At 38.9% G+C, this 14,936-nt stretch overlaps 2 protein-coding genes across 4 annotated transcripts; one reads left to right on the top strand and one right to left on the bottom strand.

The window, feature by feature from the left end:
* The first annotated feature begins 96 nt into the window (after positions 1 to 96).
* Positions 97 to 5,001, top strand: LOC137273518 (oligosaccharyltransferase complex subunit ostc-like). Its single transcript, XM_067806244.1, has 4 exons — positions 97 to 333; positions 452 to 525; positions 3,795 to 4,012; positions 4,896 to 5,001. The coding sequence occupies exons 1-4, from the start codon at positions 195 to 197 to the stop codon at positions 4,912 to 4,914; spliced, it is 450 nt and encodes a 149-aa protein (XP_067662345.1). The 5' UTR covers positions 97 to 194; the 3' UTR covers positions 4,915 to 5,001.
* A 1,010-nt stretch (positions 5,002 to 6,011) lies between these two features.
* On the bottom strand, positions 6,012 to 14,675 carry LOC137273515 (ZZ-type zinc finger-containing protein 3-like). Of its 3 annotated transcripts, none has more exons than XM_067806242.1 (9): positions 14,436 to 14,675; positions 13,424 to 13,864; positions 12,605 to 12,758; positions 10,832 to 10,928; positions 10,091 to 10,186; positions 9,719 to 9,901; positions 9,288 to 9,416; positions 8,437 to 8,537; positions 6,012 to 6,937 (listed from the first exon to the last, which is right to left on the bottom strand). In XM_067806242.1, exons 2-9 carry the CDS (start codon positions 13,818 to 13,820, stop codon positions 6,790 to 6,792), a joined length of 1,305 nt encoding a protein of 434 aa, XP_067662343.1. In that variant the 5' UTR covers positions 13,821 to 13,864; positions 14,436 to 14,675; the 3' UTR covers positions 6,012 to 6,789. The 3 variants fall into 3 exon arrangements, with proteins under 3 accessions (XP_067662343.1, XP_067662342.1, XP_067662341.1); XM_067806241.1 differs by having other exon boundaries at positions 13,424 to 13,843; positions 14,436 to 14,659; XM_067806240.1 differs by lacking the exon at positions 14,436 to 14,675 and having other exon boundaries at positions 13,424 to 14,351.
* Positions 14,676 to 14,936: the final 261 nt, after the last annotated feature.

The raw sequence follows: 14,936 nt of genomic DNA, 5'->3' as shown, positions 1-14,936 counted from the left end.
TTGTTTGAAGAGATGGCGCTCGCGACAGTTAATCTCTGAACTGGTGCTGTTAACGCAATGCGCACACAACTTACTGTGAAAACAATGCTTTCAAAAATAGACGGTAGCCTTGCAGCAATCGGATCGCATACGTGGGACTTCCACTTTCAGAAACGCCGAGGTTTTCCGAGAGGACAAGCACTTGCCACATCAACATGGAGGCCGTTTACAGTTTACCGTACACTGTTTTGCAGTGCCCAAATATCAAATTGAAGAAACCGTCGTGGTTCAAACAGCCTAGCGCAATGATGGTGTTTGCATTAGTTCTTCTTTCGTATTTCCTTGTCACAGGAGGTGAGTTAACCGGTTGCATCGTTTCATACTACCAATTATGTCACCCACGTTTTCATCCCCAAAACTCAGTTTATGGGTACGTACGCTACATGTCTGACATTGGCTGTTACTGTTGCAGGAATCATATATGATGTTATCGTTGAGCCTCCAAGTATAGGATCTACAACAGATGACAGGGGAAATACAAAACCCGTGAGTATGATAATAGGCCTAATTTACGCTTGGAAGACTGGGCAGGGCGTTATGAAAATTATGATGCTGCCCACAAGGCCACATTCCATTAGTTTAATCTACTCTTTGTTAGCTGATCACAGTTTAGACACATTCACAAAACTGTCAAAAGACTGTTATTTGATGTTACATTACTGTAGGAATGGGATATCAAGGAAATATGTGTGTACAGCATTTAAACAAAAGGGGTTAAATCTGCCTCTAATATGATTTTATGATTAATCATTGATTTTACAACGTTGCAGTCTTATGCCCTCAATATTGGGCCCTGAATTCTACAGATGGTGGGGTAGCTCAATGTGTTGACACGCCATGCTGAAGACTCAGGTTCAATTTTCTACATGGGTACAACTACAAGGTGTGAAGACCATTTCTTTTGTCCCCTGCAGTGATATTGCTGGAATATTGCTAAAAATGGCATAAAATTAACCTCTCTCACCCCAAAATACTGTTGCCGAAACAGTTCATTTTGGTCTTATTTCTGGATTGTTGAGGAGGCTGTTGATCTTAGGTCTTCAGTAGCCCATGCTCGCGACAAAAGGCAACTATGTTTGTCATAAGGGCAACTAACAGAATCAGATGGTCTGGCTTGCTCACTTGGTTGACACTTCAGTTCCCAAATGTGCAGATTGATTCTCATGTTCTTGATCACTGAATAATGAGTGAATTGTCTGGTCCAGATTTGATTATTTACAAATAGCTGCCATATAGCAGGAATACTGCTGAGTGTGGCATAAAACTAAAATCACTCAGTCCCACTCTTTTGAGATACCTGCCCTGTGAAATTGATTAGTTGGCATCAGCAAAGTTTAAGAAACAAAATCTCCTGGTTATAGTATTAGTAATAGTATACAGCCAAACAGTACGGATTCCAGTTCATCTCAGCCACAGATAATGTGATTCCACATCTTGAAAGTGAAGACTTCTGTAAGCATTGCGATTTTCATGTCACTGTTATATTGCTGCAAACAGGAAAGATATGGTAACTAAGGCTGGACTGTATTCAGTAACCTATGTGTCATAGCAATTGACAAACAGAATTAGATTATTAGGTTTGCGGACATGATTATGCATAGGTCAGAGCTGATGATGTCAATCAGTGAATTGCCTGGTCCAGACTGCCATCATAGCTGGAATATTGCTGAGTGTGATGTTAAGCGACAAACAAGACACGTATTGAATTAATAAATGCTTTTTGCAAATGTATTTTGGGTGAATATTACTAAAGGTAGAGTAAAGCCATAATCACTTACAACTCTTTGCAAACTCATTTTGATAATCTGAAAATATTATTCCACGTCAATGTGATAAGATGTATCTAGGAATGTTTGTTGATTACATGAGATTTGTATACTTACTTTTGAATTTCTTGTCAGTTGAAATCAATACTCTTTTTGAAGTACTTGCATTATCAATGTCTCAAATGAACTATTCATTAATTATCTAGTACATTGCATACTGTGATCAGCTTTATATGGGCTGGCCTGTCATGTCAGGATGGTATGTCAGTTGTCTCGTTAATTCCACACTATCAGAAACAGGAGAAAATTGACCCAAAGACATAAAATGGATCAAATCATTCTGTTTCTATGTTGTGATGAACCACCAGGTGATGCACTTTATTGACATGTTATTGTGTTCTTCACAACAGGTGGGAAAATACAGGTTGCCTTAAAATGAATATATGATGTGTAAATTGGTGCAAAATGGGCCAGGATAAGCAACCAACCCTCCTCAACAAAAAAGTAAACAAAACAATATTTAAACGGTTGACTAATAGTCTAATTTGTGTAATGCTTTTATGAACTGTCTCCTCTAATTACAATTTTAATTATGGATTGAAAATTTGCATTTGTAATGATTATCATTCTTGGTTTGTTTGTGCCATGTACTGTTGTATACCATCAAGTGGGGCTGTGACTGGAACAGTGATGCAAGTTACATAGTACAGTTCATGAGTGTCACTGTTCGAGCTTTTGACAGGCTTGCTTGAAGTTTTTGTAACAATATTTAAAGGTCTTATAAGAAAAATCACAGGTATTTTTCACCATTTCAATATCTTCCAGTTTGTTATAAATGAATTGATTAAAATAATTATGGTATTTTATTTAAATCAATTCATTCAGTGACACCCATGAACTGTGCAATATATAGCCACTGGATTAGATGACTTGGAGCAGAGGAGACTTTCCCAAACACAAAATATACTTTTACAGCCCTTGCTTTATGTAGTATTAATCTTAATATGGAATTAAGTTATTGGCAAAATATTTTCATGAAGAAGACATTAACATTCACTGTGAATTGCCATGACAGCAGGTTTTTTTTAGTCCTTGTAACGCCCTAAATCTTCAATCACTTTCATGGTTTTACTGTATAATTGGTTGTGTATCGGCAAGTAAATGGTATTTCAATATATTGCAGTTCTGGTAGTGGTACCCATATTGCTGCATACAGGGAGCCAAGTATTCGACTATGACACTGATTGTACATGCAGAGTCTATTTTCTATATACAAAGGCCCTAAAAATATATGTTACAGTTTTGAATATAGCACTCTCAAAATTAGGTTGGTTGATTACAGATTCTGTATTAATTTTCTTACAATATATAGCTTGTCATAATGTCATTTTATCAATTCATTATGATGGGAACAACAGTTGTGATTAAACTCATAAGATTGTTGATTTACAATGTGATTAGTTTGTCTGACAAAACATCCACTTACAAAGACTGAGATCGATTGGATCATTGGGTGAACAGATATTTACAAAAAACTGGGCCCACATGCATTTCATGCCAAACTATAGCGAGTTACGTGACTCACAATGCCATGTCAAAAAATGATGACATCATAGATTCATAAAGTTAATGATGCCGTGACATCACTGCATTGCAAGTCTAATGGCAGCACAGTGTTATGGGGTATACAGTTTTCATTGAAAACTAATGGAGAGTAATTTTCATGATAAATAGAATCTCACCTTTGTGTCCTCTGATAACAAATATATCAACATTAGTCAGTAAAAGTGAAAAGCCTCAGATATTTTAACTTTATCAACTTGTGTTGATGTAATTAATGTCAACAGACACTTAAGTGATATTCTTCGTAAATTGTTGAATGTGTATTGCGGTATACAGGTAATACCATGTTTAAAAGCAGTGCATTGGAAAAGCATGTTGCACTATACCAGAATAATATGAGGGCCTACTATGTGATTTATGTTTCAGGTTGCCTTCATGCCATACAGAATCAACGGACAGTACATTATGGAAGGTTTAGCCTCCAGCTTCCTGTTTACTCTTGGTGGTCTGGGCTTTGTAATTCTTGACCAGACAAACAAGCCGTCCATGCCGCGGCTGAACCGAGTCCTGCTGCTCAGTGTTGGCTTTATTGCCATTCTCATCTCTTTCTTCATGTGCCGTGTGTTCATGAGGATCAAAGTTCCGTAAGTAGTCTAGAAGTGTCTTAACTCACGTTAGCATAGAGGGACACTGTTATGTTTTTAGAGCCTTTGTTCCTTTAGTAGAGCCATGCAGTATATTACCTTGTCATCGGTTGGCATGGAGCATCTTAGTTCTGTAAGTATAACCTGGCAGCATATTGTCTCATATGTTAGCATGGTTAATTAAGTGGAGCCCATCTACACCCATTCATGGCATAGTAAGTAGAACATGTTGCACACTGTAATTTGTATATCAGCATGTATTAATATGAGCAATGGCTTCAGTTTTAGTGCCAGTCAGGGGTAACTTTACATTAGTCTTTTTGACTAGAAAGCGTCCCCATGAATCGCTAAATATATCAGTAGTTAATAAATAATGCAAGGCAAGATGTTCATGAATAACCTATACCCAAAAACCTTTTCATCTATTAGAAATATTTCATGTATCACAGAAAAACGTATTTAACAAACTACCATCATTATAAACATGATTGTTGACAGTTGGCATGGAGGGGGCATATCAAAAGCATCAAAACAGACTGTAGTATTGGCTGTAGTTGCTGAACCAATTTGTCATTCAGTAGCATAGATTGACAATAATTTTACCATATGAACTTAGTCAATAAACAAGAGGTTGTTATCAAGTGATGTTTGGTGTAGATTCTTACATTGTGATCAAGCTAAATAAAGATTAGATGTAACTAATAAAATGCCAGCATAGAGCCAGTCTGTTTTAACAAGGATTGTCATTGACTTACAAATGGCTGTTACTGTTGGTCATTGACTTGAGCACACTTATTTATACAAGCAGCATCACCTGTAATAAGTCTCCTTCAAGCTAAGATGAAATCCTTGTACCTGTCTCATATATGTATTTCTGTTTCAGTGGCTACTTGATGTCCTAGGCAGCTCCAAAGAACATCGTCAACATCATACACACTTAGCTGTCTGTACACATTTACATTTAAAAATAAACTATTTTTATTTGTTTATTTGTTCCATATTCAGTTGTGTGCTTTACAATTTCATGGTTGAAGTGGTGTGCATCATGTTGCTTGGTGGATGTCATGGTGTAGTGGATGGAACAGAATGCAAGTCATTCATTCCAAGGCTGCACCAAACCGAAACACATTGAATGATGGCACCTCTAACAGGTGCTTGACATAAATGGGTTGGTGGGGTAGCCTAGTGGTTAAAGTGTCCACTTGTCACACTGAAAACCCATGTTCAGTACTGCATATGGGTGCAGTGTGTGAAGCCCATTTATGTTATTGCTTGAATAATGCTAAAAGTGTCATAAAAGCAAACTTGCTCACTTGACAAAAAGCAGATAAGAGCAGGACTGGTTGGATCAATTATCTGAGTTTTTGATCCATGCAGCATGGTGTTGAAGGTTTATGACTGAAAAAAACTCCAAACAAACTGTCAGTCAGAACAAGCAGGACAGTTCTACTGCATACAGCCATGATCCAAAAACATGACCGTACCTGCCACTGACGTATTATCATGATTATTGTAAAACACATCAATTAACTTTCCTTGTATCTGTATCAAATGTTGTTATTCACCTGATGTGACAAACAATGGATTGAAACCAGTATGCCACATTAACAAGGTGTAATTGCATTTCAGTTTCATGGTTTGTCATTTTGAATAGAAAATGTCCTCACTAATAATGTTTATTTTTATAGAAAAAAAACCCATCTTAATGTGAGCCAGTTTTATGTATGAGGTGTCTGATCTTGAGATTCATCTAAATCTGAGGAGAAAAGATAGTGGGGCGAGGTCCTGCTTATCAACATCAGGTACCCACATCTGTGTCTCTTGGGCTATCAAAGTTCAGAATTTCCATTATAAAATTGGTAAATATAGCCATTCTTCCACTTTCCTAATCGCCTTCTATACTACCACGTGATTGGATCACTTCAGTCAATGCAGCCAATTAGAATCGCTGTTTTTGACATAAATTAGTAAATGCAAAAGGTGGAGTGAATGACAGAAGTTTCTTTCAGCACAATGTTTTGAAAATTTTTATCCATGATTGAAATCAATGCATGAAGCCCCATAACCCCAGCTGATTTTCCACAGAAATCACTTTCACCTGTTGCCATCCCTGTGACCAGTACTATATGAACCAGTATGTAGTACAGGGTGTCCACAAAACACAGGTCTCATGGTTCTCACCAACCCTATCCACAATATGAAAGTCTCATTGTTCTCACAACCCATAAATGATCTGGAGTAGAATATGTCTTCAGCAATCCATACTTGCCACAAAATGCAACTATGCTTATCGGTGCCACATGTCATCGGTTCCCAATTGCATGGATCAGTGCTCATGCTGTTGATCACTGAATTGTCTGGTCCAGTCCACCACTTTACAGTGAGAAAAATGCTAAGTGCCGCATAAAACTGAACTCGCTCACTCATTGTTGTCACAACACCCTTACTGACGATACAAGAAGCTGTATTGAAACGCCGCTTCACCTGAACAAAGAAGTTGCTCATCCATAAAGTTTGTCCTTTACCAACACACTCACTGTATGAGCCAGTATCTAATACAGGGTGTCCACAATAACAAGGTTTTCAGTACACTACCACTGTATGAGGCAGTATGTAATACAGGGCTTCCACAATAACAAGGTTCTCAGTACACCTCCACTGTATGAGCCAGTATGTAATACAGGGTGTCCACAATAACAAGGTTAAGAGTACACTCTCACTTTATGAGCCAGTATGGAAGACAAGGTATTTAACAACGATCAATGACCACAGTGTTGTCAACTAGCAGGCATGTAGTTTGGGTCGAGGTAGTTGCTGTCAGCGAGTGTAAACTTCATGTAGTCCTGATCACCACCTGTAGATGTTACTTTCTTCTTTTCTGGCTTCAGACGATGACTTGAGTTGTGAGTTTCAGTTTCATGGTTGCTAGAATACAAGAAAGTTTTTAAGTTTAAGGTTTTTAAGCTCCATTCTTTGGAAGAGAAAGAGCATATACTCACGTGAAATAAGAAATAGAAAATAAATAAAGATATCGGAGAGTGTCATTTGAGCAAAATTTACTTTCCATGCTTGTATCATGAAACATTAAACAAGTGCGAGTATGGTCATACAGTGATTTTAGCAACATTATGGTGGGAACACAGGAAAAAGGCTTCACACAGAGTGGAAAATCAAACCCAGGTCATCAACATGACGAACAAACACTTGGCTTACCCCACTAGGCTACCCCACTAAATTATAAATTATGCACCTGAAACAAACCCCATCCTTACAGAATCTAATTGCCATAAAAATGAAAATAAATTTATTTTAAGAAAATAGGGCTTGATTTTGTGCTTCGTCACTTGCACTAGTGCAATCCAATATTACCAAATGCAGCCTAGTTATTAGTCTAACATGCACCAGGTCCAAGTCAATTTTGAGAGGTGAACTTCTGAATGAAACATCTAAATAATTGAAAAGCATACTTCTTTCAATATCCATTGTAGTAACAGCAGTGCATCTGGAATTTATCTGGTGCAACCAGATTTTAATCTTAGGCTTCACCTGGTGCAAGTAGGTTAACATCTCTTAAATTGAGCCCTGGAAAATAAACAAACTTGTTCCTCGTATGCCCGTGGCTACTTTCACAACATGATTAAAGTGGTTAAAGTGGGTTGGTGGGGTAGCCTAGTGGTTAAAGTGTCCACTTGTCATGCTGAAAACCCATGTTCAGTACCGCATATGGGTGCAGTGTGTGAAGCCCATTTATGTGTCCCCCACTGTGATATTGCTTGATTAGGCTGCACCTGGTGCAAGTAGGTTAACATCTCTTAAATTGAGCCCTGGAAAATAAACAAACTTGTTCCTCATATGCCCGTGGCTACTTTCACAAAGTAACCTTTTTGCAGGTTAACCTTAACTCCCATTCTTTGACATTGCACTGTGGTTACCTTAGTGAATTATGATCATCATATTGCTTTGTGAAAGGAGGACCTGATACTAATAAGACAACATTTCATGAAAAATATTTAGTTTTGATTATGACCTTTGGTGGGTGAGGATATTAGCATTCTACACCTCAGGGCCCGTATTCTCGAAACGTTCGTAGCCCTAAGAATTCTTAACTTTGATCGTAGCCAATGTCTTAAGCATAGGCTTAAGAAGTTCATATGGCTACGAACATTTCGAGAGTAGCAAGCCAGGATACGTACATCAAGGTTATCAAAAACCACATGCTTTTACAATAGTAAACCTATTGTGTGGTATGGAAGGATAGGTCTGTAACTTTCACTAATCTTCTCCAAGCACTTGACAGATGGCAACTTCTAGTTTACTGGATTCATGTTTGCTAATTTGAAAAATTGAGCTCCAAAGTTAAAAAGGTGAAAATGGAGCTTACAACCACAGTCTGAGTTCGAAGACATTCACAATATTATCACTACCTGTCAACACAGTCATCGCAGAAATCCACAGATTCATCCTCAGGACAGTCCATACAGTGCCACCTGGTGCCAATAATTGGCTCACACCCACACATGTCACACTGGAAAGATAATGGAACTGAACACTTGATAATGGATCAAAGCTGATAAACCATTTACACCAGGTCACTTCAAATTTATCTTTAGTACCTCTTGCTTGTCATAAGAGGCAGCTACCAATATTGTGTGGTCAGACTTGCTGGAATGGAATGTTGCTGAATGAGGCATAAAACTAGACTCACTCACTCCATAAATTCACCATCACATTGGATTACTGTTTCCCAAGAATGGACAAATACAGGCAGTTCTGAATGCACTATTATGCTGTTGTTGAACTACTCGTTTGAGAGCACCACTGAAATAATTGATACCAAAATAATAATTCAAAACTTATCGCCCAGGTGTCTCCAGCCGCCCTCGTTGGGCGATGAGGAGAGTGCGACAGGCATGGCAGGTCATGTGACCGTTTTGATGGGAAAAGGGAGGCTTCCAGTTCGTGAGTGTATTTTACGTCCGCTTCTTTTAGGGATTTCAGGTATTCCACTACCTTTGCCAGGGAAGGGGAGAAAAGCAATTGAGCTTATCACTAACAAGAGATATCAAAGAGTGTTTAATGCTGGCAAAGAATTGAGTCTGTATATGACAAAACCAGCCAAATGCCAGCTCAAACTAATACAAAATTGGTCAGGTTACGTAACAGCACCATTTGATTATCTATGACATACTGGGAAACTGATCTGATCCTAAAGTCACCATAAGTAAAGCAGTAAGCAGTTTTTGTTATATGCTGTTGTCGCCATGGTTACTCCCACCTTGAAGCCGTCATGGTGGACTTGGACAGCTGTCTGTTGCAGTTTCTGAGCCCGTAATGACCTCAGTTTCAACAGTTCCCGGTACTCCTCTGAATGTCGCAGCTCCAGGGGGACCTCGTCATCCTCATCCTGGCAACATGTGGGAATAATATTGAACACTCACACTATGTCTCTGAAATGCTGGTGTCATCTTGAATACATGCACCATGTTTTGCCAGAATGATGGTCAATACAAATATATTCACCATACCTCCCCACACCTACTGTCAGCTTGTGTATATAATTTATTGCTTCCGAATCTTATTACAATCATGCAAATTAAATGTATCTAATGTCAGTTTGTGATCACTATGAACAAAATTTAGACCAACTTAGAGCATTTTATAGCAAACTAAATGATACACCTGGGGAAAGTTATACTGGTAACTCACTGATTCATCGGAAGACAGATTTTCTCCATATTTCTCATACTTCTGCAAAAACTTTGCCTCGGACTCAGCGTCGTAGTAGGCTCGTGTGTCCTCGTCGTCTGACATGTAGACTGGGGGTGTGTAGGCCTGCATGAATGTTGATGGTTGGTAGTAGAAGCGGTTGTGGCGTTGCTGACGGCCCAGCTGGATCAAGAAACAACAGAATTTACAATATGTATCCCCACCCCAGCCCTTCTATTCCCAGTACCATATGCATCCCAACCCTCCTCTTCCTAGTTACCCACCCTCCAGTTCCTGGTTACCCATCTTTCTGTTCCAGTCTACCTACCCTTCTGTTCCTGTCTACCCACCCTTCTGTCGAAGGTTACCTACCTTCCTGGTCCCAGTCCCGATGTTGGGGGCTCTGCCAGGTACAGGAAGTCCAGCCTTGGCCAGCTTGATGAAGTATTTCTGCACTCGGCTGGCCACCTGGAGACACCACAACATCATTCATAGTCAGTACATTCCCTCCATTGTTATCAACTGAAGTATTATCCTGAGTGAGTGAGTGAGTTTAGTTTTACACCGCTTTTAGCAATATTCCAGCAATATCACGGCGGGGGACACCAGAAAATGGGCTTCACTGGTTGTACCCATGTGGGGAATTGCACCCGGGTCTTTGGCGTTACGAGCGAACGCTCCAACCACTAGGCTACCCCACCGCCCGTATTATCCTGAAAGTCCAGTAGGCTAACTAAATTGAAAAATGAGATAACAACAGTCCTCGAGAGTATAGATGCCGAAATATTGATACAGTTGATTTAAGATAACAGAAAAAGATGTGAAGTCACTTGAAACTTATCTGTATTGCTAACTTAGAATAACACAGCACCTTTTCTCTGGATTGCTTAATGTCCAAGTTAGCAATATTGCTACAATAATATGTCAGAATGATAAGAACCATGTGCATTCATCACTAACATTGCTCAGAAATAAAATGTGCGACAATGAATAGTACCCAGGTCTTTCATCTCAAAAACAAGACCGAGGTCTAATATTAACAGGGATTGAGAAGGCAGTGGATTATAAAAACGCCTGTGCAATAATTTGTTTATGTCTGATGTTGCTTTTCACCTGCTGGGTAGTGCGGTTGCCAAGAGCAACAGCAATTTTCTGCCACCGCTTGGCCTCCACTTCCTCTGGGGGGAACACCAACAACAGTTCTTCCAGCCTGCACAAGGGAGACAACCCTAAGTATATTGTATGCAATTTAACAGACTGTTATTTAGTTCTGTCTAAAACTGACAGTTTCACACAATGCACAGTTGTGGAGAATGGATGCAGAAATACAAAAGTACTCCATCATAAGGCACACACAAAAATGCGGAGAGTGCACCAAGAATACATGTAGTTATGTTTCTGCTAATTCATAAATCAATCCTGACAACTATCCACATGATCACCAATTCATTCCAGGCACTGAAGCACTTCTCTAAACATTCTGTACTATTCCTCTCAACTTATTCATGGTGGTGCCCTGGACCCCCACTTTTGTAAGTCCAGGTAAAGCCCTGGAAACATCTGTTTCACCTCTTGTTAATTACTTTTACTGAAAGTAAGGAATAATACAGTTACCAGAACAAGACACACTAGTCTCTCAACATATACTACTCAAAAGAAGTCAGGACAACCTGATTTTTTCATACAACAATAGTAAATTTGGGCATGACAGGTAAAATGAAGTAGAATGAAAGAATGAGTAACATTAATACAAATATTCATCAATTTACAAGATTCTGGCATTCCGTTAACAGTAACAGAAAGTGGGAACATGTTATCAAAAACATGTCAAAGCAATGTTTTGATTCTTTGTTGTTTAACACGGCAATATTCCATCTATACAGCAGCAGTCTGTAAATAATCGAGTCTGGACAATACAAATCAATGATCAACAGCATGAGCATCAATCTACAACAGTACTAGCTTTGAGACAGGTCCATATTTTCAACCTGTGTACCCCACGGCCTATTACCCTATCCTACCCAGATACCCGAAATGTTAAATCTTGACATCAAATTGGTAAGAAATGGCAACATATTCTTCAGTGTGGAAGCTAAAATTTTGAGGTTTTCAATGCCTTAATCATGTATTAAATCAGTGGTTTAATTTGTTTTTATAAGGCTTCTTGCCACAGAAGAAGTGACATGTCCTGACTAATTGTCCACTTAACCTGATTTTTATGACATAATCATGATGATGAAATTATGAAAGAATAAATCAACATGGTTGATGTTTAGTGGACTATTTATTGAGAAGTGATAAATAGCAAAGAAAGGAGACTTTATTACCACTGTGAAATTTAATGGCTTTATTTTGAGCAGATATGAAATAACCTAAATTTATTTGCAGTATGAAACCATAAGCAGAAATTATATGGTAGCCAATGGAAAAGTAAGATACCATTATTTGACTGCCCGAAATGAAAACTGACTAGTCCCAGGTGTCAGGCGATGGAATTTTTTAATCCTTGATTACATTCAAAATAGGTGACTATAAATAATGTCAAAATAATGTCAAACAGTACAACCTCTTAATCATGAAACAATCACATACTACATTATTTAATCTATTAGCCACATGATCATAACAGGACCAGGTACCGAGATGAGTACCTCGAGTCCAACTCATTACCCATCTGTCCCAGGTATCCAGGTAATCTGTCCCCGCCCTACAATCTATGTAATTGGTATAGGATGAGATGAGTCCACCAAGTCAGCGAGTCTGACCACCTGATCCTGTTAGCAGCTTCTTACAACAAGCATGGGTTGCTGAACACCAATTCTAACCCAAATATTGGGCATCAGAGGAAGGTGGTGAAACTGCTTGGGTCACATGTGCTTATCTTACCTCTTCTGTTCCTCGACAGTCCACAACTGGTTAAAGGTTGCAGGTTTGGATTCTGTTTTCAATCGACCTCGGACAACAGTCACTTCGTTCTGGTCATCAAACAGTGACACTGTCTGGGGAGCCCGTGTCATCTTCTCCCTATCTATCACAGGGTCTGAAAACATATACACAGATTCTCTACAAGAATCTACAACAAACAGTGTTTGCAACAAATTATGTGCAACAAGCTTAAGAGGTAATAGATTCTCTACCCAACAAACTGTATTAACATCAAGGGCTTAATCTAGCACCTCACATTATTTTCCAAAGAGCTCAAAAACAAACTTAAAATAAAATAACACTTTCACAACAAAATTACGAAACACATCTGCATCCATTAACACATTTTAAATCCTTTTCGAGAAGCATTTAGAAATTAGAGCAGTAAGGAAGGGTAACAATACATGGATGAACAACTTTGTTATTTCAGTGAGAGTGATGTTTTGGTGTTGGAACCTACACGAAAATGTCACTCTCACTGCAAAAAAGAAATCATCCATATAATTCTTCCTCATTTAAAATCTTACATGACAACAAACTGAAACATACACACCTACATAACAATAATTATGTGGGTGTTTGCAGAGAAATAGTCCTTATTCAAGGGTAATGACAACGTCAGCAATATTTTACCTACGTTTCTGCAGCATGTAAATTATTCGAGCAACGATAGTACCAATATTTATTAAATTACAACTTTACCAGTTAGAAAAGCTAAGCTAGATCTACTTGCATGTACCAGAGACAATATAACATTATATGGTCTCTGCATGTCCATACCTTCCAGCTCTGTGAGCTGCTTCTTTTGTCGGGTCATGTGACGCGGGACACCGAAGGAAGTGAAGTCCACATTACTGCGATACTTCTCCCAGTCGATGTTCGGTACCGGTGCAATCTCCTGCTTAGGGGGAAAGTTGAATTTCACACCCTGCTGTAATTTTTCTACAAATTTGATTGGATCCTTGAGAGCCTCCTCTTGGGCCTCCTGCAGAGCCTCCATATCACGTATTGCCTGGCTACGCTGAGCCTCCAACTTTGTGATCGTCTTCAGCAGTGCTCTATAGTCTGAATTACCCTTCAAAGCAGCACTATCGGACTCGAACATATAGCAGGTGTCATCTTCCTCCATCTTGACACATTGGTTGTTATGGTTACTGCTATCTGTGTCAGTATCCATTAAAGTGGTGGGTTCTGCTCTACCTATAGTAAAGATGACCTAGCCTGCACCAAGACAATGTATTAGGGACAGAAAAATTGTCTGCATACATGGTCATTGTATTGTAATATGTGTATATTCATCAGTCTTTACCAAACTTGTTTCCAACTCACTTAGTAAATATCTCACCACTCCTCATCAGACGAATATTCATTGTTTATAGTTTACATGCATATATGATCTACATAAGAACTGTATTGTTTCAACATTGTTGTCAATTCACATACTGCAGCAACAGGCTTTTAAAACAATCTTTCTGGTTTTGTCTCATGCCCCTGACATGCAGTTTGTTACTTAGGGGAGATGATCATAAAAGAAAAAGCCGCTAGCCCCCCAAAATCATCAGATAATTTCAGAGATACATGAGGATCAGGGATCTGACAGGAAAACACTGTAAGATACTCTTTGTTCCTTTACCTATTTCCAGAATTTCAATCACAGCGCAATAAACCTTGTGAAGAAAGCTGGAAAAGAATAAAGGAACGCTTGTGTTTTCATGTCTTTCCTTATTCGTTTCCAAGAAGACATTTCATGACTCTTGCATATAAAAACCAAAATATAAAAAACAGGTCATACTTAATTTGTTACAAATATTTTCTTGTGGAAAATGTCAGTGGTTGATTTGACAGACGAGTCCCACAGCTGGGCACCACCCGCTCATAACCGACCGGTCCACACCGAAATATGTATCTAAGTCCTTCTGCCAGCTCCACACCATCACATCTTTGCGCTCACATGCTGGTTACTTCCAGTAGACTATCCATCACATCGTGTTATTTAACACGGAAATATGCCTTGACACATGCGCAGAGCCAACAGTGGTCAGCGGAAGTTGCACGTGTTTTGAGGTTGGGTTTGTTTACGTTTTTCGTCTCAAGAAGCATTCGTAACCACATCGTGTTATTCCCGGGAAAGCCGTAACATTTGTGCTTGTTTCAGTTAGGACATCTTTGTACTTATGTTGTATAGTGGTGTTTTGTCGTCACAGAATTTCGTTTTCGCTGTAATTGTAACACTAATGATATTGGACGACCCGTATCCTAAGAGTCAGAGATTTGTATATCCGACAAAAATGAC

The sequence above is a fragment of the Haliotis asinina genome, chromosome 2 (genome assembly GCF_037392515.1).
Source record: "Haliotis asinina isolate JCU_RB_2024 chromosome 2, JCU_Hal_asi_v2, whole genome shotgun sequence".
NCBI classification, from domain to species: Eukaryota; Metazoa; Mollusca; class Gastropoda; order Lepetellida; family Haliotidae; genus Haliotis; species Haliotis asinina.
The sequence above is the reverse complement of the archived record's forward strand: the minus strand, read 5'-3'. Positions and strand labels throughout refer to the sequence as shown.

Excerpts from the sequence above, each read along its gene's own strand:
- LOC137273518 (XM_067806244.1), top strand. The coding sequence starts at position 195 with ATGGAGGCCGTTTACAGTTTACCGTACACTGTTTTGCAGTGCCCAAAT. Across the intron at positions 334-451 it reads GTATTTCCTTGTCACAGGAG|GAATCATATATGATGTTATC; the intron begins GTGAGTTAACCG and ends TTACTGTTGCAG. Across the intron at positions 526-3,794 it reads ACAGGGGAAATACAAAACCC|GTTGCCTTCATGCCATACAG; the intron begins GTGAGTATGATA and ends TTTATGTTTCAG.
- LOC137273515 (XM_067806242.1), bottom strand. The coding sequence starts at position 13,820 with ATGGATACTGACACAGATAGCAGTAACCATAACAACCAATGTGTCAAG. Across the intron at positions 9,902-10,090 it reads TCGGGACTGGGACCAGGAAG|CTGGGCCGTCAGCAACGCCA; the intron begins GTAGGTAACCTT and ends TTCTTGATCCAG. Across the intron at positions 6,938-8,436 it reads TGCGATGACTGTGTTGACAG|CAACCATGAAACTGAAACTC; the intron begins GTAGTGATAATA and ends CTTGTATTCTAG.